At 36.3% G+C, this 23,954-nt stretch overlaps 1 protein-coding gene across 27 annotated transcripts in view; it reads right to left on the reverse strand.

The window, feature by feature from the left end:
• The window catches only part of JAK2 (Janus kinase 2), an 87,696-nt gene that overhangs the window by 26,302 nt on the left and 37,440 nt on the right, over positions 1-23,954 (reverse strand). For 26 of the 27 annotated variants that reach the window (XR_005255120.1, XR_005255117.1, XR_005255122.1 and 23 more), the window contains 9 exons: positions 17,836-18,086; positions 11,574-11,697; positions 10,778-10,895; positions 10,227-10,372; positions 8,723-9,044; positions 6,907-7,026; positions 4,405-4,562; positions 3,595-3,706; positions 1,746-1,932 (listed from right to left, as the gene is read on the reverse strand). Coding sequence is in view for 18 of the 27 variants with exons in the window: in XM_038123324.1 (XP_037979252.1) it covers positions 1,746-1,932; positions 3,595-3,706; positions 4,405-4,562; positions 6,907-7,026; positions 8,723-9,044; positions 10,227-10,372; positions 10,778-10,895; positions 11,574-11,697; positions 17,836-18,055 (1,507 nt within the window). In the remaining 9 variants the exon portion in view is untranslated. Of the gene's footprint in view, positions 1-1,745; positions 1,933-3,594; positions 3,707-4,404; positions 4,563-6,906; positions 7,027-8,722; positions 9,045-10,226; positions 10,373-10,777; positions 10,896-11,573; positions 11,698-17,835; positions 18,087-22,179; positions 22,322-23,954 lie in introns of those variants that run through there. The other variant, XM_038123307.1, reaches the window with a different exon arrangement.

Consider the following 23,954-nt stretch of genomic DNA (forward strand, 5'->3'; position numbering starts at 1 on the left):
AATATTCCTTTCACATTTTAACTGCTGCACTATTTGTAATAACAATTGGGGATGGAAAAGGGGATGTAAATTACCTTTTTTTATAATACAAAGTAGAGCAAGTGTGATACTAAAACTAAATCTGAAAATTATGTATTTGTGAGTATCTGCTCACATCCATGACAATATTTATTCAATAATTCACCATTCTGATGCATATAATTTTTTAATGGAATAATATTAAAAATTTATTGCCTGTAATGTGCATACATATTTACTTGTTACATCATTTCTAAGGTTTTGAATTCATTGGCTATTTTCAATCAAATTTGAGAGAAGTAAAAGTTATATCATATAGTCTGTTCTGGCAAGTTTGTCTTTGAATAGGAACTTTGGTAGAGACAAAGACTAATAATAACTGTATGTAGTACTACTTAGAAGGGCAGATATTTAAAGACTTCATAAAGGAGAAAGATATGAATATCAAAGATAGGCAAAAAAATTAAATGCAAAAGCAAGAAAAATCCCCTCCTCAGGCAGAAGCCCTATTCCATGTGTATTTTTCCAGTGTTAAAAAGGAGCTGAAACCACAATGCAGACTTGACATAGCTCAGCTAAGATCAACAATGACAGAAATTCACTGACATTGTTGGTTCTATTGCCTGTGGAAGTATTCTCAGCGACAATTCATTTTGTAGCTCTTTCCTTCTCAAGACATGAAAACACTTGACGCAAGAAGAAATGCTGCTACACACAATCCACTACAATTACAAAACCAGTTTTGCTTCTAATCATGAAACTGGTTACCATGATTACTTCTAGAAGACTATCCTACACCAAAATTTTGCAGACACTATGACTAAGAAGATGACTAAATAGGTCAGTGAAATTTTAAAAAACTCACACCACTGTATCACAGAATCACAAAATATTTTGAGTTGGAGGGGACTTCTTGAACTCTCTCAGGTTAGTGCTGTGACCACTGCCCTGGGGAGCCTCTTCCAGTGCTCAGCCACCCTCTGGGTGAAACAGCCTTTTCTAATACCCAACCTAAACCTCCCCTGACACAGATTCAGGCCATTCCCTCAGGTCCTGTCACCCCTCCCCTTCCCCTCATGAGGAAGTTTTAACTGCAATGAAGTGTCTCCTCATTCTCCTCTTCTCCAGGCTGAACAGAAAAAGTGACTTCAGCCCCTCCTCATAAAGGGTCCCCTCACGACCCTTCACCATCCTCATGGCCCTCCTTTGGACACTCTCCAGTAGCTTTATCTCTCTATTATTGTGGCACCCAGAACTGCCCCCAACCCTCGAGGTGAGGCCGCCCCAGTGCAGAGCAGAGCAGGACAATCCCCTGCCTTGCCTGCCTGGCCATGCTGTGCCTGATGCCCCCAGACTATGCTTGGCCCTCCTGGCTGCCAGGGCATTGCTGACCCATGTTCAGCTCGCCACAGACCAGGACCTCCAGCTCCCTTTCCACGGCACTGCTCTCCAGCAACTCTTTCCCCAATCTGTCTGTACATCCAAGGCTGCCCCATCCCAGCTGCAGAATCTGACATTTTCCTTCATATGAAACTTCATATGGCTGGTGATTGCCCCATTCTCTAATTTTCTGAGGTCTCTTTAAAGGGCTTCCCTGCCTTCAAGGGTACCAATAGTTCCTCCCAGTTTTGTATCATGCATCTACCTGAGAGCCATTTAGTATTAACTTATTTTTAAGTCTTTAATCTAGAAAATAGAAAACTTCCTGCTTAGAAATAATCTCTTACCTTTTGGTTTTGGAGGGCAGCATTTGATGAACTGGAATATTATGCTGTCTGAACGGACAGTTTCTGTCTGGTAACAGGTCAAGAGATCCTTAAGATTACTAAAACTTCTCTTGGTTCCACTAAGATTATATTCTCCATTCTCATTCTTCGTAATTAAGCAGTGCTTATAATCTGTAGTACTGTCACGCTGCAGAAAATTTTTCCATTAAAAATGAAATTGATTAATATGTAATATTTGAAAGCTTATCTAAATGTATAGCAGTCTACTAATTAAAGAAAGGATGCTTCAGGAAAATATGATCATAATTTGTTATTTTGTTCTCACTATGTAATATTGATTCTGAGAAAACATGACTCTACTCCATTACTGGAACTAGCATGTTGATGCTAGAGAAAAACAAATGTTAATGAAATCTGAAAAGATGGAGCTAAGAAAACAGATAATGGACCCTAGGAAAAATCCTTCAGAGCTATTAAGGAAAGCTTATTCACTCTGACATGGGGTTACATCAAAACAAAATTCTGTTGGAAGCAATAGCCCTAATGCTTATACTCCATGTTTGTTTGGCAGGCATTTGGAGATCTCAGCTGTAGTTCTGCTTTCATGTCATCTCCAGCACAGTTCTAAGAAATTACTTCCTAATACATATTTTTAATATGCACTGAATTATTTTCACAAAGACTCTTGAAAAGATACCATTAAACATTTTTAAACAAGATGAACTCTTAATAGTGCTTTCATGGTCCTATATTTCAATCCTGCAGCAAATGTTTCAACAAATTCTGAATATAAAAAGTCTTCCAATGACTTGCACAAGACTCAGAAAAAGAAAAAAAAGTTGCAGTAAAGTCACTTAAAGGCAATGGTAGTCTTCTCTCACAAGCTAGACTCTCAACTTTGCCTCTCTAAGCTTGTTCATGAACTGATTTCTTTGTCTACAAAATTGCCTATCAAACATACTTCATTGACTGGACGTAACATTTCTCCATTCACACATCAGCATTACGTGGTCATTTTCAGAGATGTACCTATCTCTGACAGTATTAGCAAACTTGCTAGCTCACTGTATACCAGCAGGAAAATTCTTGTATTATCTTCCCTAGCTAAAAACACAAAGGTAGCTCTGTAATGTAATTAAAGATAAATCCGTTCTTGAAACAAGATCATGAAATTATTTAACAGCAATAATAAAGCATTATATCACCACTAGCTGCAAAGTCAGAGAGAAGAGGTACATGTGGTTCTCTGAGAACTATATGCATTTCCAGGGTGGCTTTCTCTCTAGCTAGCAACAGATATACCCAGGAGATTTGTGTTGATGTAATAGCTGCCAAATAATATGGCTGGCCCAGTACTGGGGATTGAGGACAAGACCCAAATCCAGAAGAACCTGTGAAGGAGGCACTCTCAGATTGTCAAAGGCTGTATACCTAATCTCATGAAGCCCCACTTGTGAAGGGGAGGAGGTATATGGAAAACCCAGGGAATAAACTAAGTAAAAACCTCCAAACGTTAAAAAAATAGAAACCCCATCAAGACTGCTCCAGCTCCATCTCCTAAATATTTATCCCAACATCACAGTCTCATGATCCATGTCATCATCTCCAGAACTCTTAAGCTCTCTTCCCTTGGTCTCCAAGGCATGTGGCATGTGCATTAGCAATTCTGTATCAACTCTGAACCTTTTTCACAAGACCCTGAAAATTGGCCCATCTGACAAAAGTAGCTATAGAATACACATACTAGACAAACATTCTGGAGGGAATATTTAGAATCATTTACTGAACATCTCAGGCTAATTGTTATATCGTAACAAAAATTAAATAGGCATTAAGACAGAATACAAACCTCTATAGCAAAGGTAAGGAAGTATTTTTTAAAATCTTTAGGACTGCAGCGAAGGACGTAGAAACCAGTCTGATTACCTGCTTTCTTCAGTTTACTGATAGCAAAGTCCATGCTGCAGTAAAAAGAAAATGTTTAATATTGCACAATTGCAAAATACAGAGATACAGGATGTTGAGTAATGAGCAATATTAACAAATATGTAATAGAACAATAATTAAAACTTTCAATTTTGTACAGCTTTCTTTAAGATAATCTCTTTGCCCTTTATTTTCAAATACATAGGCTGATTGCTTATGTAGAGAGCAGCACATTAAAATTTTTTGATACTGAACCATCACAATTATTTATCCAATAAGAAATGTTAAGGGCTAAAAAAGTATATCCCCACAGCTTACGATACGATTTTCAACATGCAAAGAAGCTACAATAAAATTACCTAACAAATAAGCTTAAATTAGTAAAACATTTGTGTGGGTGAAAAAGGTGGGTTGAACCAGGAAAATGGCTAACAAGAAAAAAGAGCTGAAATAAAACAACATTCATTATTGTAAGAATGAACTTCCTCTTAAACAAGCCTTGTTAATTCACTATTTCTATCCATTTCAAAAAATTATCTTTCCACTTAATTTTTACAACATGTCACAAAGGCACTGTATTTTACAAACTGAAAAATAAGAGGAAAAATATAAAGCATTTTTTTACATAAATGCAATAAAAAAACATTTATGATGCCTACCACAGTTCATAGACAACTAAGTTCATCTTCCAAAAAAATATTCAATTGTCATATTACCAAAAAAAAATACTTACAAAATTGGCCCATGACAGTTGCTTTGGATATTTTCAAGGACTGATGGTGGTGCTACTTCTTTACAGAGATAATGATGGGCATCCGCTGTTAATCTGTAATATCCATCAATTAACGATACAAAGGAGAGAGCTTCTCTTAATGACTGAAATTCAGCCTCCTGTTCAATTGCCAGAGAACAATGTGGGGCAGGGAGGGAGAGAGAATTTCAATTTTTAATAGGCAACAAAAATTCCTCAATATGTTAATACTATAAAAAGATATGCATATACACGCACATTAAATACATCAATAGAAGCTGTTTTTAACTGATGTATGTTCTACCTTCTTGTTATCATTCAAAACTTGATAGCAACCTTCAGTGTTCAAGATCAAATCCAAACTAAAGAAAACAGAGAAGCTGTGGATGCCTTATCTCTGGAACAGGCTTTTGAGCAATCTGCTCTAATGAACTGTGTCCCAGCCCATGGCAGGGGTGTTGGAATGAGATGATCTTTAAAGTCCCTCCCAACTCCACCCATTCCACGATTCTATGAAATCTGCCCTCAAAAAAAACCCCCTTAGTCTAAATAGATGAAGCAGCAGAGGAATGCCAATATGAAAGCATTTGAAAAACAAGTAGATACAAGTCAGCATGCAGACACCTACTGCACTGCCAATACGGTCTGGTTCCTTTCCCTAAAGGAAAGCCATCACTTATCAAAGACTTACATCCTGCCTTCAAGCAGAAAAGAAAAATCTCCACTAAAGTACCTGCCTGAAAACTTAACTACTAGTCAGCAAAAACTGGCATCCTCAACTGGATCATAGACAGAAGATGATCTTTTATTACTATGAAGACAGGTACACTGGATAAGAGCAGGGAGAAAAATTGTGTGGTGTGGTCAAAGGAAAGTGGGTGTGAAAAAGGTCTTATGCACAGCATGATTAACAGATAAAAGCAGGGGAAAATTACATTAATCTGGAACAACATATTAATTGCTAAAAATAAAACAAAACCAGAGAAGTATTTTCTGAGTTACCCTAGATTTCATTCAGTAGTGTAACTCAGCTGAATACGATTTAGTATGTGTTTGTCTGTGACACCAGAGACATACTTATTACACAATTATTTGGCAAGTTCTTTGCTAGAGAGCAATAAAAAGAGCTGCTGTTTTTGAGTAAGTGTCAAGAGTTTAGAGTCTTCAAACTCCTTTATAAGAGGACCAGGACCTGGAAACAACTGCAGCCCATGGTACAGACCATGGTGAAGCAGCTGTGCCTCTACAGCCCATGGAAGTTCATGGTGCAGCAGATATCCCCCCTGCAGCCTGAGAAGAACCTCATGTCGCAGAAGGAGGACATGCCTCAAGGAAGTTGTGACCCCATGGGAAGCCTACACAGAAACATAGGTGTTGGCAGGACTTGTGGCCCCATGAGTCACTACGGAGCTGTAAAGCAGTCTATTCCTAGAGAACTGCACTTCATGGAAGGGACCAACACTGGAGCAGTTCACGAGGAACTGCACCCTGCGGAAACAGTGTGCATTGGGGACGTTCATGGAGGACCGTCCACCATTGGAGGTATCCCTTGCTGGAGCAGGGGATGAGTTGAGGAAGACTGAGAGGCATGGACAACATGCAGTGAACTGACCACACCTCCCATACTCAATTCTCTACAGCGCTGAGGGAAGGAAATAGAGAATAAAGTTGGCCCATGAAGAAGGGAGGGGTGGTGGGAAAATGTCTTTAGGAATTTTTATTCTAATTACTCTGCTCTGAAACAAATTCAAATAATTTCCCTGAGTCAATTCTGTTTTGTCCATGACGGTTAATACGTCAGTGATATCTATCCTTATCTTGACCCACAAGCCTTTCACTACATTTTCTCTCCTCTGTTCACACTGAAGAGGGGAGTGATTGGAGTAGATTTGGTGGGCACCTGGTGCCCAGCCAGAGTCAGCCCACCCCACAACTCTGATAGTTATACCTGCTAGAAAGCCTGACTCAAGTGCAAGGTTGCAGTTCAAGTAAAAAACTTTTTACATTTGGGTATAAAATACTTTGTTAAGATCTTCTTCAAAGAATTGTTCACAGTAAAAGCAGTAACATTAATTTTATCCAGATACTTATTTTGTATCATCATTCTTCAGAACATTTTGAAGCCTTTTTCAATGTGTTGGTCTGTAGCAGACAGCTTATCAGGACACCATGGAAACAGCACACTTGAGAACTGAAACCACGGACTCAGGTTTAAGACTAATAAACAAAAGAACCAATCTGTGTACCAGAAATTTTCCTCAGATATAAATGTCTATTTCTATTTCATTTCAAGCACATAGCTTTGAATGCAGAAGACCTTTCATGTTCTGATAACATCCCTTACACTGCTGATAGGTATTTAGTTTTATCTCATGCTTAATGATTATACAATACTATGGATTATACGATACTATGCATACAACAAACACGCAGCCTGCTCAAAGCAGTATCTGTTAGAAAGAACAGCAACCAAAGTAAACAGACCAGATTCTTGCTGTCTTGTTTGTGAATGGTGACAATTCTTCTCTCACTGGAGCCTTCCTGGCTCGCTTGTTTAATGCTGACATCAATGATATCAGGAAAATCACAGTACGTTTGTAAATCCTGCAACAAATAGAATATAATTTCAGTAATAATAGAAATGGCAATTAAAAAGCCTCACCTATTTGCAGCATTGGAACTTCTACAACTCTGAACTCGTAAGCCAACAATAAAGAGATTTATAAAACCTTAAACATGCTATTACAAGCAAATAAATGATTTTTTTTGTTATGGAATCATCACTAGGAACATAAATTGAAGAACAGACAGAGATCCAGGAACCATGAACAGAAATATCCATGTATGGGCTTGGGTTTTTATAATTGTAGATATTTCTTCACTCTGTAGTACTTTATGAACAGTGAAATGTTTTGATTATTTTTTTGAGAAGGGTTTTTTTTTTGTGAACAAGCCTGTTAACAATACAAAATGTCAAAACTTCATTCAGAGTGATAAAAGCTGCAAATCTGTAGCTGGAATGAACAAAAAGTGTAAGGTTATCCTCTCAGTCCTATTTACTTGTTCATCTGGTTGGTGAAAATGTAACAAATTTCTTCACAATCTACTCCACATATGTCATTACATACAAATAAAAATTATTTTTCAGTTCAGTATCTAAATGACAATTCATCAGTAAAGTTTACTGAAACGAATTACAATCATGTTTACAAGCAGCCATATTAATTCATCCAGTTTTCAAAACCAACTTTATAAAGAGTTTCTTTACCAGTGAAAATATATGCAGTGTCTGTCAATAATAGAATCATAATATTTTTTAATTATGAAAAAATAATTTGGCAATCTTTATAAAAAAGATTATTCATTATTCATTGGTTGCCAAGCCTAAACAGCATAGTATGCATACACTTTGTACACCTAAAACTGGAAATTGCAGAATCTGACATTTATGACAGTTCCTGCCAGAGCAACTTGCACTTACAGGAAAATTAGGGAAGGCAGAGGGCTGATACATAACAGCTATGAATGAAGTAACTGTCAATCTACAAATATTCTAAGAACACCACACTTCAAAAATATAGGCATGTAATTACTTTTTGCTAAGTATTGAAAAAACCCAATAGCACATAGCGTTTTTTACAAATTATTTCAGCACACTGTAGAAATACAACTTTTTGTACTTTGGTCTTGTCTGCAACATATTACAAATCAAAATTACCAAACCAATGCAAATATTTTGAAAAAAACACACGTACTCCAGTTTGCCTTCACTTTTACCTTTGGATAACACCCACATTCTCAATGTACACTGCTTTGAGTTTCTATCAGGTTTTGGTAAACTCAACATAATGAACAGTCATGATGGGAAATCTCACACACACACACAAAATAATACTGATAAATAAAAACGCAGCAGTACGTGATTACTAGCATTTATAGGAACCATTAAGCACCTAATTCCTGAAGAAACACTATATGGACTCCACAATCACAAACACAAAGATGTCATTTTAAATTTGCTAACTGAGACACTGGTAGGTATCTAACTGTAGCAAGAAAGAGGTACAGGAGAATTTGCCTCTTGTTTGGAGTCCTTAGATCCCTGCTTTCAAAGAAGATTTGGGGAATTGCTGCATTTTATCTATACCTGGGGGCATAGTCATTATATTTACACATTTTTTATATGTCATTGTGAAGTAAAATTTGCCTACCAAATTTGCTTGAGTTAAATCAGAACTTCTAAAACAAGCTTACTACTCTGTTCCATAACAAGTTATTAAAATAATTTTTTTAAAATTACCTGTTCTCCAAGTGTCTCACAGTCTTTAAGTTTTCCCCTTGAACACTGAATTCCACCATTTCCAGTTATTACAACAGTTGCAAAACTTTCCTCTCCAGAAGGACCTCCACCAGGTTCTTTTACTTCAAAAACCTCTGAATAGAAGGCAGGCTGAAGGGTTTCCAGATTTATGAGATACTTAAGTTTCAAGTTTCTGGCAGTAGCTTTGCATTGGCCAAACTGTTGTATAAATTTGCGGAACCTGTACCTTATTCTTTTTCGTGTCAAAATGTGGTAGTCTTGGATTTTTGCTCGCACACACTTAGGTAAAAACATTTTGTAGCTGTGAATACATAACCAGACAAAAAAAGCAACTAATTTTATCTATTAAATCCCACAAAGATAATTAGTTCTGTCCTAAATAAGTCAACATTGAAAACACCTTTTCCTCTAAATGTACTGTTATTTTTACAACAGTAAGATAACAAAAATCCTTTCTTAGATCTGTAGTATATTCTTTCAAACAGAGCCCCCTGTCTTCTTCCATTTTCCATTTTTTCCTTCATTCAAATGCAACATAAACTACATAATGCATTTTCCATAAATTCAAAGATGTCTGTTCTTTCATTAGTGAAGTTCTAAGGTAAGGCAGCAGAAGTTACAAAATTGCTCTGTTTGGTGTAGAAATTGTGAAGACGATACTGCATGGCAACTACATGGGTGAAGGACAGATTTCCTGGCTGAAAATACAGGTGGCAGAATACAAAACTGTGGATGGTTGTCACTGAAGTTCCTATGTCAGGGACAGAATTAACTCAGCTGGAGTAGAAACTGATAGGATTGATACACCCAAGTGAGTTGATAAACTCATTAAAGTTTTGCACAGATCTGCCCAAGATGGTTAAGAGCCTGGAGCACATGACATGAGAGAAGAGGCATATGAAAGCTTGATTTGTTCAGCCTGGAGAAAAGTAGACTCAAGTATGGTGTTCCACTAATTGTCATCTAACAATGTGAAAGGACAAGAGAGGATTATCAGTATCACAGAGGAGACTGATTAGGTACAGAGAAAATCTTTCACCATGACCATGGTCATGCAGAGGAAAAAGGTGCACAGAGTTATAGGGGAATCTCTGTATCTGGACATTTTCACCACTTGACTGAATGAGGCCCTGAATCACTTTATCTAACTTTGAATTTTACTCTGACAGGAAGAGGGGCTTGGATCTGATGACATTCAGAAGGTGTCTCACCTAAAATTACTGCTTACATATTTTCTCACATAAGAAGCTGCTGCCTTACCTTTCAACAAGAGAGTCAAATCCATGTCTCCAAACCATGAATGGTCACCATGACACAAATTTTCTATTAATTTATAGTTTACATAATAGGTAAAATTATGTAACTATTTTACATCACCACATCAACTGCCAACAGATGAACACCTTCTCCTAGACACTAACGTGCAAAAATACAACCTTTAGGCATGAGATAAATGTGAAACAGTTAGAAATTACGGAATCACCTGACTGAATTGTAAATAGCCATTGGGGTTTGGTCCTTTTCTTTGGCCACTCTCATCATATCTAGAACAGCCATTCCAAGGCATTCTTCTTGTGTTTCGTGAGTAACAGGCATTTGTACCCATCCATCCAAAAAATCAGCTCGCCACTGAGAAAGAATGCAAGAAAACAAATAAAACCTGGTGCACTACTGCTTAACAAGAATAGAGGTTTGGGGTGCAGTTGTTGGGGGGAGCTGTTGTTGTGTTGTTTGATTGTTTATATTTGGTCTGTTTAGAGGGTTTTATTGGCTTGGTTTTTCAAAGACTGAATGACCTACTTCATCCACAAAAAGATGTACTTATTCATAAGGAATACCAGCTGCTATCATGCTTAGAAGCAGTGTTTTGAACTTCATCTCTCCAAATACACAATAGGACATGGAATTTAATTTCCAGCTTGAGAGGGCTTCAGGCTTTCAAGAGCCTGCAGAGTTACTAGGAGAAGATGGAAAGGGAATAAATGCTAATAACCCTCACCAATCTGCATTTAAAAATAGGCGAGCAAATCATACCTGTGCGAATAGGTAGGACATGACAAGATCATCAAGGACGGGGCTTTCTGCACCACGAAGAACGCCATACCGGTATGCTCTGTTGCTGCCACTGCAATACCAGTGGGGAAAATAAAACCTGGTAGGAAATAAATTCAAGCAAACATTAATAAACAGACATTTTGGTTACCAGCATCAGACATTACTGCTCTCATGTACACGTAACTAGTGCTACTGATGTGGAAGACCACTATGAAACCCCAGTTACTCAATGAAGAGTTCAGATGCAGTTCTTGGTGTTTTAAAGCACTACAGTATTCAAGCAAGGTGATAAACTGCACTGATAGGAATGAGAAACTTTGCTAAGTTATTCTCACTAATCAGAATACAGAGAATTTTATTAGTGCCTTCTAGTTTCTTTTGAAAAAGTTCCCAAAAAACTCAGGCCAAATTAGATAATGTAAATAAATTAAGCAATTTACAGAAGAAAAACTGTGACTACAGTTTTAGCTGTCCACATTCAATTATAAGATTAGGGAAAAATGCTTGTATTGCAGAAACATGTCTGACTGTGCAGGACAATTACTCTGCATTTCAGAAACTGCTACTTATTTCAAACAGACAAGCACAGAGGAGATGAGATGCTTCATTATTAAGAAAGGTTTTTTTCTTTTAGCTCCCTGTTTTCCAGAAAAAGCGAGCAATCCGTCCATAACTTTTACGAGAAACTACAGTTCCACTAAATATCATATTGGTTGTGTTCTCTCACACAGTCTTGTGATATCATGAAAAGTGTACAACATTTTATTTAGATTACCTTATCCGGTAAATTAGGATGAGTCTGGTTGTTTCATCTACATGGAAGATGTGATTTGGGGGATACCACATTCTGTCTGTTTCACTCATGAGTGCAAACATGTTATGATACACTGGCATGATACCTGCATGAAGAGCAGAGAAGTAAACATCAGTAGGAAACAGCTTTCACAAAATATTTTTAAAATACTGGGTGTTAAAAGCAGCAGATTGCCACAGTGCTCTACTACTACCGGCAACAGGTATCAATATTGCCAAGAACACTGCAATCACAATCCCATAACCTGCAGGCTGCTTTGCTGGTTAAATTTTTCATTCTTCCTTTATGCTCTCTGACTGAAGACTCTGTTCACCTGTTGTCCTATACCCCCCACTGTTAGATTACAAGATTTTCTCTGCATGGCATTTAATAAAATGTCTTCTTAACCTCTCAGTTTAAAAACAGCTTACAACAGTAGATTTTTTTCCCTATCTTTCCAAAATCATTTGATTTGATTTGAGCATTGATTTTACAACTAAGCATTGATTTTAAGACTTTAGACTGATTAAAATTAGAAGTAAAGCAACGAAAAGAAAATTATGTGACTAGGACAACCACTGGCCATTTCTATTTTAGTAACTCAGTTTATAACAAACCCAAACATATACTGTTAAAATAAAACAGAACTGGAACATCGTCTTTTCCCTCAACAACTTTGAATTACGCTAATGGTAACTGACAAGCAATCCAACTTAATCAGAAACTAAAAAAAATCAGTTGAGCATCAACTCTTCAGTAGCACCAGGATTTTAATTTGACTTTGACGCTCCCAGCTGAAACACAGCCTACGACTCAGCATTGTACTACTGTGTTGCACTGTTATGCATCCCTGTGATGCTAGTGTTAGATTTGGAAAACAGGTTAACTGCCTGAAAACTGACAGCACAAAAGGATGAACTGCAGGTATTGACACACATATTCTGAAGACAGAAAGAGACACAGGTCAAAAGGCCAGAGAGTCGGATGAAAAATTACAATGTCAAAGTCACAGTAGGTCATATCTAAAGAAAACTTTACATTAAAGCAATATACTTTGGGGTAAGAAGGCAAAAAATAATGGAAAAAGAAACAGGTAAAGATAATAAAAGTAAAATGTTAACGTTAAAATAATGTTATGAGACAAAAGAATTCTGGGAAAAGGCACAATACCAATACCCTTGCTCAAAAACTTAGAATGAAGTAACTGAAATTCTCACAAGAAACCCGGAGAAAAAAAAATCCTTTATTTCTTTCTGTTCTGAACAACATCTCGGTAATTACTGAAAGGGGCAGACCCCACATTTTTTTCATCACATCTAAACAGCATGTAAGACAATCAGAAGAAACAACCAATTCCACATGCAAAACCAAATAACCCTTTGGAATAAAACATATTTCAGTCTTAAACAACAACTAGCTTATTAAATTTGATACAAAAAAGGGTTTGCTTCTATAGGGGTCTAGTAAGAGACCTAGAACTAGAGTTCTATTGCATATTTGTGAAGATTAAACTGCTGAAATCTGTAGGCTAATCATCTGACACCTTCTTAAACCAAAGTTCTACAAAACATAGCAGAGCTGCAGGTCTTAACATATGATTTTCTATGAAAAGGAGTCACAGATTTACAGGAAACTAGAGAAATGGAAAGCATTCTATAAGGCAATGAAAGGGAAACCAAAATGAAACAAATCCCCCACAGGAATAAAACTGAAGGGATAAGTAACTGAATGATTTGCTGTAATTCTAAATGTTGCAAATTTATGGCACAATATGACATATTTGATCCATCAAAGTTTTGAGGATTTTTTTATGGAGTTAAAAAAAACCTACCCCATTCAACTAAATATGGCTCTCATTTGATGTGTAAAGTGGGATGAACTATACCATTTTACATGTCAGCTGCCCATAAAGCAGTAACTTAGCAGTTACTAACTTAGCAGTTTTACAGCTAACAATTTCAGATCAATTAGTGTAACATACGTGAGAATCACTAGCCTGTTTCATGACTCTTGCTAGATGCTAAACACCATTCAGGGCAATGCTGAATATTTACTATACAGCTAGGTAGACCTATCTAGTCTCCCTAATACATTTACCCAAACTACTAACCATCCCGTGTACGCTTACTGAACAACATTTCAAAACCATATTCTTAAATTCAAATGCTAAGCTTCATTTAACAAATACACTACAGACACCACAATCACCATGCCACCCCACATCTCAAAAAATCCCACAGGTTATTTAAAAATTCCATCATTGCCATTCTGAAACTTTAACCAAGACATGACCGTGGAACTCACCCTACAAATCCGAAGTACTTATATTAAGCCCTCCCCCTGCCACTGTCTTCCTCCGTATGAAAAATAATCTGTGCACTCTTCCATATATCATATTTTGGCAGTTAGAGTTCTGAATGGTAACTTGCACCATTCACTGGCAGTATTTAAGGACACAGAGATCATGCATATTTTTCATGAAAAGAAGTTTCACTTTTTTATCCCTTTCCCTTTAGAACTATTAATTTGCTTTGCTACACTTAATGCTCAGCAATTATAAAACAGAGCAAATCCCTTTATTATATAGAGTCTTGAAAATTGTCCAAAAAAATCTGACAAAAGCAAAGAGGCAAGAAACTTTTCTTTTCATGTAATTCTTACCACCACTATTAAATACAAAGTGTTTTAAAGTGAAGATAACTGCAGTATTTAAATGTTTCTCTAGGAACAATGAAAGTCTAAAAACTGGAGTGGGGAATAAAAGCCTTTGGCTGAAGCCTAGATATGTCAACAATAGTGAAAACTTAGGAGAAATATAAATGTAAGCGAAGGTAAGTAAAATCATAAAAGCCATTCACAACAGGAACTGATACAACAGGTACTTCCAGTACCTGGATTTTTGCACTGCATCAACTATGCTATCAGCTCAATCAGTTCCCTCCTGACTGGGACAGAATAAGGAGAGAAGATAGTGCCTCAGATATAATTAATCAGAATTTCACTGCTTTGCTTCTCTAGCAAGGGCTATCAAGTAAATTTTCTTGAATACTGCAATGACAAGATCTCTTTAAAATTTATTTATTTATTGCATAAGGGTAAAGAAAGGACTATATATATATATATATATATATATATACACACACACACACATATATACACACACACATACTATATGGTATATATAGAGTATATACATACTATATGGTATATATAGAGTATATACATACTATATGGTATATATATAGTATATACATACTATATGGTATATATATAGTATATACATACTATATGGTATATATATAGTATATACATACTATATGGTATATAGGATATATACTCGACTATAGTCAAGTAACATCCCAAAAGACTACAACACAGCATAAGTTTATACTTCAAACTTCTGTTTCAAACCTAAAAAAAAGTAGACTCTTCTCTTCCTCATTGTGATTTTAGAGTTTCACATCCAGACAAGTCTCAATACTTCATTTATCCTGAAGCAGCTAAGAAAATACAGTTTTTCTGTATCTCCTCCTTTGTTGGCATTAGGAACCCTTTCTCTCATACAGTATATTTTCATAGGGTAATGTCCCTCTTCTAAGAAAAAATAAAAACCAGCAAGTGTAAATCACAACAAGCCATGGCACCACTATGACATGTGAAAGCCATACAGAGTCTGCAATAGAAATACTGTTGTATGAAACTCTCAAGCGTGTAAATCGTTAGATATAAAAAGATGAAAACAATTAGTTGAATGATTAATAAAAATCTTAAATTTTCTATACAGAAAGTCTATTACATACATCAGTTCTCATACAGTTGGAAGTAAACTATTTAAAACTTATGTAGCCTTGCACATACCAGATGGAAATTTGCTTGCCTTTTCTGACATAAAAATAGTATTTTGCATTATCATTCATACAAACTGGAGGCTTACCAAACCCTTAACAACACATTCAATATCACTATCCTGTCAACAAAATGGTTTCTGCATAGTCAACCAAAGCTTCTATTTATTTTCCTGGAAAAACAGAATTGCCCAGAGTTCTGATTAATTCATTCCCCAGCTATTGGGGGGAAAGCAGGGAGGCTGTATCTTCTGGGTGGATTTTCAGGAAAGGCTATCACCTAAAGGAAGACAAAAAAAAGACAAACCATACAACAACACAACCTCACAAAAACTAGCAAAAACGCACACACACTGACACACACACACCAAAAAAAAACCCCAAAACCAAACAGAAAAAAAACAACCCTCAGTGAACAGTTATTCTCAATGACAACTCCAAGCTGTGTGAACCCCGAGTCATGTCAATTCTGGAAATTCAGCATGCATAGAATTCCCTTGTTAGCAGCACAGAATCTCTTCTCAAGCATAGAAGCAAAGATTACAAATCACAACATTATGCAATGCACTCTCTCCTTGAAAACATTTAATTGACTGCAAACACTGCCACCACTTGTCACATTAAATGCTTTGAAATAGCGCTTTTACTTAGTCATAATTAAAAACTCTCTGCCATTTTATGGTTTTCCAAGAGCGACCAGCATTTTTCAAGGGTTGTACCATGGACATTCCAACATATTTGCAATTCAGATGGGTGAGAATTAAAATGAAGATAACATCTAACGCAAAGATTCTGCAAACTCTAGAATGATTTCTCCAATATATTTCATTTCCACCATCAGTTAGTTCCTCTAATACCACTCTCCCCCTCAGGTGGAGAATAATGCATTTTCTTCAATTTGGTGTGACATTTCTAATATTTTACTCAGCAATTAACTAGCTAACATGCAAGAATTGAACCATGACTAACTCATCAATTTAAATTTAATTTCAAGACACCTTATTTATTTTTGCATTTCTGCTTGGAAAATATGATAGTCACTTTTACATACAGTTTTCCTTATAAAAACACAAACCCACAAAAATGTTTATATTTATTGTATTTTTCCCAAACCCAAAAAAGGTTTTTAAATATAGTTTAAAAAAAAGGCTGAGCTTTTGCATGCATATATCAAACTGATAGAAAAATATTTAGAAGACTAATATTTTTATAGCCAATATAACAGCCAGATATAACAGATCTAATGTCAAGTTAGCAGAGACTGGATAATTTTCAATTATTTGAACTGTTTAAAAGATACATAAGATTCTCTCTGACTGTTGATGCTTGCCTAGATCCAGTCCTGCTTTGCCTCCAACAGCAGTCATACTTGGATGTAATCAGCTCTGCTATCAAAAGATCTATCAGATCTTTTTGTTCAGACCACAAAATTCATTAACAATTACCAAATTTATTACATTTCAGTCTTGCTTACTACCCAAATCACTCCCTTCTTAAGGAGTATTCTGACTCACAGCTTACTTCTGAAAGATGAGTGTTGCAAACAAACATTATTTGACTGTATGGAGTCACATGTGCTCTGCTGTACAACCAAAAAATCCTCTCAGGAAAAAAAATAATAAGAAGCAATGCCTCATGATTTAAGCACTAATGATTGCTATGAAAGAGAAAGAAGAACAAAAAGATGGTCACTTTCATACCTAGAGATTATAGGAATGAATTTATTAAAAATTCAATGTACTTTTGTAAAGAAAGACACATGCATGAAATGCATGCTTGTATTATTTTACTACAGATTTCAGCCCTGGTGTATGCTAACCTCTGGGTAAATGCAACAATTCAAAGGCATTCTTAGATATCAATGCATTATTTATTTATAATATACCGCCATGTTATTTACACACTTTATTTCCTAAACCATTACAAAGAGCATCAACCACACATACAAGAATTCATGTTATATCTAATAGAACAGTTTCCTTCTGCAAAGTGACTAAGCATTGTATAACATACAACATATGAACATAACTTCCAGGACCAATCTGTTTTGCAGGGCTGCATCAAGAATTAATTCAAGCTACTCACAGCTCCTGCTATGATTTAACTATTTAAGCTGTATCTTAGCTCAATGAAAGAAGGCTTTCAGTTACAGGATGGTGTACCCTTAAATTATTTTAAAAAATATAGCAGTCACCCAATTCAGCTTCACAACCATTCTAACAGTAATAGTTAATAATAAACAGTTTTACAGTCTGGTGCTAACTACATCTGAAAGAACAGCGAAATTAGCACTCCGGTCTAAATGCCACCATTTTGATGAGCTTTGGATTTTTGAAAACTTTCTTGTAGGAAGCTGGATTTCACTGCTTCATTAGATAAACTGTTAGGTATATACTTACCACAGGCTTTACAGGCAACAGCACAAATCTCTTCTGCAACATATTCTCCAGCTGAAAATTGAAGGTAATCTCCTTCTGTCTTCCCAGGAGAATGATAAAGGTACACTTGAAGCAATGGTTCTGTCTGCTTGGGTCCACTGCTATTTCCACGGACATCACCATTTTGGTGGACAGTAGAAGTTGCTGGACTTTCCATATTTGTCATTGTAAGACAAGCCATAGTTTGTTCTGGTTCTGTTCAGAGCATCTGCCTGAAAGAAATGTAAGAAATACCTCTTGACTAATCGTATTTGGTTTTATTTGTAATATTTCTATTTAGTGACAGTAATGTTCTGAGACTGAAACATCATTAGAACTTGAAGCCAAGCAAATAGCTTAGGGGGTTTATGAAAAGCTAAGTTTCTCTTCGATTTACTACATAGCCCTAGAGGAAAAGTAACCTACAGTATTACATGAAAAAACAAAATATAAACTGCGAGTCCAGCTAGAGGATTATCACTTTTCACTGGATTTTAGACAGTATGTGCTCACCTGCAACATGCTAATTAAACCTGAAAGCCAAAAGTTTTCCTTGTAAGCAGACATTTCAAGAAAGTGCTGAGATGAGAACCTATCAGACATTGTTTGTACCTAGGAATGAGAAATCTTCCAAGACCACCTTCTTTCAGAAAAAAAAAATCATTTAATCTGCCATCAAAATAACGGTCCTCTCTGATAAATGTAATCAAAGAAGACTAATAATGTAATAAATAACCACAGATATATCTGATAATGAAAAAAAAAGTTTAAAAATGTGAGATTAGACAGCATATTCCAAAAGCCAGTTGAAGAATATCTTTGCTTCTCTGTGACTACATCATAATTTTAATCGGTATAATCCCTGCTCAAGAAAAAGTTTAGATCACAGACAAAAAGCTTGCTTTTATTAGAAGTTTTCCAAGTAGCTACCACCTTGAATTCTGCATTTCTTATTCTGAAAATGCAGAATAGGTTCAAACAAAACAATTAAAAAGATTTGATTTTTTAGAATCCAAGTATGGTTTGGGCCACAATAATGTTGCCCTGATGCCTCCTTCTCTTTGAGCTGAACAACTCCAACTGTCTCAGTCCTTCCTCATGTAAGAGGCACTCCAGCCCTCTGATTGTTTTTGTGTTTTCTATGGACTCACTCCAAATGTTCCATGTCTTTCCTGTGCTAAGGGCTGCAGAGCTGGACACAGGACTCCCAAGTGAGGTCTCACAAAAACACAGCAGAGGAAGAGAATCACACCCCTTGACCCGCTGGCAATGCTTCTTTGTATTTGATGAAATTGGTTTTCTGGGGTGCCAGCACACATTGCCAGCTCACATCTCATTTTTTATCTACCAGCATCCCCAAGTCCTCATCCACAAGGCTGGTCTCAAATCCATTCATCCTCCAGCCTGTACTGATCCTGGAGATTGCTCTAACCTAGATGCAAGACCTGGTGCACTTGGCGTTGTTGAACTTCATGAGTTTCCCATGGAATCACTTCTCAAGTCTGCCAAGTTGCCTCTGGATGGTGTCCCTCCCAAACTCACTAAGTGTCATTCCCAAACTCACTAAGGGTCTGCATGTTGCTGCTTAAGATATTGAATGGTTAATAAAGATATTGTACTTGAAAATGTAAATGTTTAAGTTAAAAATGTGTTTATTGTTCTGCATAGGCATATGGGTGTTACATTCTTAATGCATTATTTTCAACAGCTTTTGTTTGTATTGAACTATGTTGCTTTATCAGGAAAGAGCTGTTTGGAACATGTTTTGGGTTTGTGTTTTTTAAATTTTCTGTTCCTAACTAGCATTATTTAAGAAAGGATAAGTGTATGAATATTCATTAATGTGGGCTGAAGATGATTTGTGCTATGGAAACCACAACAGTTATATCAGCAGGAAAAAAAGGCTGAACATCTTAAATAAGGAAAACGTTAACTTAATGAGTTATGAGATGACAAAAATATCCAATTACATATACAAGAGGATAAAACTGTGTTACCATTATGCTAATTCTGGGGGAAAGAGAAGACAAAAAAGATACCATTGCCAAGTGAAAAATGCATCCTTTTACTTCCCAAACTAAGCAATACAAAGAATCAGTGTATTATAGATATATAAATATGAATGTCTAGATGCAAATGTCATTCACTACATTCCTTAGGCCCTTATGTAGGGGATACAGACATTTCCTGTGCCTCATTCACAGAGCCAACCACTTTTAACTGAAAAGATAAGTGCTTCTAGCTCCAAAGGTAGCACAGGTAACAAGTACATGTTTAACTAAGGAAAAAAAAAAAGCATCCCTCCTCACTCAACAAGGAATTATTATTTTTTAGAAAAAAATAACCATCCCACAACTATAAATATTATATTTAAAAGATCACTACCTTTGTCAACATTATGCAAGACAATGTTTGTGCTCTGCGACTTGCTTTTATAAAACACTCACAGCTTTAACCCGTAGCTTTAATATCACAGGGGGGCCATCTTTAATTACTATAGTAGTTTTCCCAAAATACTCCAAAATTAACCCTCTGTTGATTCAAACCTCAACCTGAACTGACAGATTTTTCATCTCAGTCACTCGGCTTTATGTCTATCCAAAACTGAATAGAAACGTAATTTGTCAGCCTAACTGAAAACCTGTCCAGTTTCAGAAGTGTACTAACACACGTGCTTATGCCTGCCTCTCCTTCGTAAAGTCTGTGTATTTACAACATATTTGTCCTTTCAAAAAACTCACATCATTCCGTCTTTGTTTCTGTATTAAAAAACTTGATAAACCAAGAGGGAACCTTGCTTAGTCACACCTAAGAATGTGACAGCAATAAAATACAGTAAAAAGTGCAAAGTAAATACTCTACTCTGTTCTATCTGTTGCACTAATTTCAAAGGTTCCATGAGACAATGTGAAAAAAGTCTCAATAGATACTATTTGTAAAATTGCATCATGACTTCAAATAACATAACTTCCAAGTTTGTCTTTTATGCTAAAGTGCAGACAAAGCAGGTGAAACCAAGAAATACTCCTACATTATTTTCTCCACTGAAAATAGAAAACACATTTTCTTGGCCTCTGCATTATATACATAACTAAAGCAGTTATATGGGCAGCGCCTCACATGCAAAGTAACTGAAACACAAGGTCACCACATGCTGGTAAAAACAAAACAAAACTGCTTTCACCTGTTTTTCTTAGCAGACAAGTCTCAAATTGGACACTCTTGGTTTTCCCTGCTTTCCTCCATTCAGAGAGCACTATATTAGCACAAAAGAAACACTAAACATGGCAAAAAAATTAACTGCTGTTGATTTAGTATATTTAAAATATGACCCATTCTTCTGATGGCGTTAAGCATTTTGAGACTAAATATACTGGGAGACAATAGCATACCTGTTTGCAGAACTCACTGAGTATAATTTTCTGGAGTATACAGATTTGTTCATATTGTAATTCAAAAGAATTTCTGTGTTTCTGTAAAGAATGTATGTAATTCTCACCGTTGTATGAAAGGATTTAACATATTCAGAATGCAACTTTTGTAGATAAGTTACTCAGAACCACAAAAGTATTTCTTTGAACAAAGTCCAAATACCAAGTCCACATACATCTTAGAGTGGACGTCTGACATAATGAAGACTCAGTGAAAAAAATGGCCGAACCAATTATCCAAGTAATAAATAGGAATAGGTAACAAAGTCTGAGATAAGGATGATGTTTTGGCGATGAAAACTACTAGCTGTAAGAGATGTGATTTTGGTACTGATGAACAGATTATTTGATTCAATAGTATTATTTTATGTTCCTAATACAGGTAATATTTTAAGCCATGGCTTCTAAAGGATAAGATTAATCATTCCATACATTGCTCTAACCTCAATGCATCTACACCAGCATCTACAATGGAACATGTCTACATACAGTTCTTTGTTGACATTTGTATCAGCAATGCACCTGAAAATTATTTTCACCAGCCACACTGCGCTGCAGTAATTCATACCATTCTTTTTAAGTTAACTATCAAGAAACTGGTTAATGAGATCAAAATCATGACTCACAGAAGACATTTCACTAGAACATGGAGGACATACAAAACTCTCACAATTTAATAATATGCAGCATTCACAGCCTTCAAAAGACTGTTTTTCAACTTACAGGGTTTCTTTTTGGGGAGTAGAGGGGTGGGAGAAATTCAGGCAACAGGTGGCTCTCAAAGGGAAGCATCCTGAGCCAGGGTCTTTAGCCATACCACTTCAAATGTATCATTTCAAAGGTTTAAAAATTAGAGAATCCTCTCACTACAGATAAATCCCCAACAGTTAATTACCTTTTCATTACTTGAGAAATCTCTGTACTAAACATAGGAGTGATGAAGCCCTTTAAATAAGCATGTCACAAGACATCCACTTGCTGCAGGACTCCACAGAAAGACAAAGCAGGCACACACACAGAGGTGGAACATAATGTATCTGCATTAAAAGTACAGCATTAAAAAATGTTAATGGCTGTGAACAATACATAATGCAGCATTACTGAAGAAATCAAATCTGCATTTAGATACAGATGAAGTGATGCCCTCCTGTCTTTTGCCCAAATTCCTGTCATCTTTGCCAAGAAGTTTAAATTTAGGCTTTTTAAAATACAAAATTTAAAAAAAAATTAAACCACATTTTTGGTACTGAGACTGCTTCTCAATTCTAGCAAGAAAGTGGTATAGAAGCCAGATACATGACTTCAAATATAATCACCAGGTTTTTTTGCACACAACAAGTTTTTTTTTCCTGTGAATACAGCATCAGTTTAAGAAAACTGTTGATGGCATTACATGGAGAAAATAGAAATGAAAAAGGGAAAGTACTCACAAAAAGAGACATGTTCACTTCATGTAATAATAATCCCTTTAGCCACAACAATTAATTCTGTTTGAAAACTGACATCCACTCATTTCAATTCATGTGGAAGTTAAGATCAACTGTCGTGCAGCAGGAAGGGCAAGGGCACACCCACCCTTTGCTCTCATTGCATGACACTTCTGTGGTTGCAGGAAACTATTTGAAAGTGCTTAAGCACAACAGCAGCTTCTGGCAGCAATGAAAAAAAATATATTTCCCTTGTGACCCTCCCAACACAGAAAGGGCCTGACAGAGAACCATAAAATTGATTTTAAAACTGAATAAAAGTGGGGGAAATAAAATGGAAGTTTGAAGGGGGCAGAATTCAGAATGGAGAACTCTTCAAGTTTTATGCTGGATGACTCTTCAGACTCCCTGAACAGCAGTGAAGACTCCAACACAAGTTTCTCTTTTGCCATGTGCTGTGTTGACTGAGTCTATCACGAATACCATGCTCCCTTTCTTCCATGTCCAAAAAAGAACTCATCTAAGTGAGCAGTAAATTCAGCTTTTTTCCCTACAGAAGTCAGACTGGTGGCAATGATTAGCATTTCTCCTCTTGCAATACTAGCTTTAGAGACAGACAGTTTTGCCTTGCTTGGACAGCTGTGTATTTTGTATGCACCTCCTCCAAGCGCTTCAGACCACACCAGGGTCTGATCTGAAGGCAAGTACAGCCAGCGCAAGTTTTTCAGATCTGTGCTGAAGTGCTGGAAGGAGAGAGGAAGGGTTGTTTGGGGGAGAGCTGTCTATCTCTGACCTACTGAGCACACATTCAATGCACACTGATCTGAGAGCACAACCTTCAAACAAAGCAGAGAACAACCGCCTGTTCATGCAGGTTTCAGATCAAGGGGCATTGTGGGTATTCTAATTTATTTTCTATTTTAAAAGTACTGTTTCATGCTCAGAACTGCCTAGCATTTGTAATTCCCAGTCAGGCTCCTGACGTTAACCAAAACTGCATGAAGATTTATCTATGTTTAACTATGTTGTTTTTCCACAAATCCAGAAGAATAAGGATTGCAATAGTCTGAATACCCTCAATAATATTGTACCTTGTCTTTCACAGGCAAAAAAAAAAAAAAAAAAAAAAAATCAATGAAGCAGCCGAATAGAAAAATCTATTCTTCAGATGACAAACAAAAAATGATTGCTTGCTTATGAAAGAGCAGCTTACAGCTGTGAACAAGAAGCATGGAAACTCAGA

This window comes from Motacilla alba, chromosome Z, assembly GCF_015832195.1.
Source record: "Motacilla alba alba isolate MOTALB_02 chromosome Z, Motacilla_alba_V1.0_pri, whole genome shotgun sequence".
Classification (NCBI taxonomy): domain Eukaryota; kingdom Metazoa; phylum Chordata; class Aves; order Passeriformes; family Motacillidae; genus Motacilla; species Motacilla alba.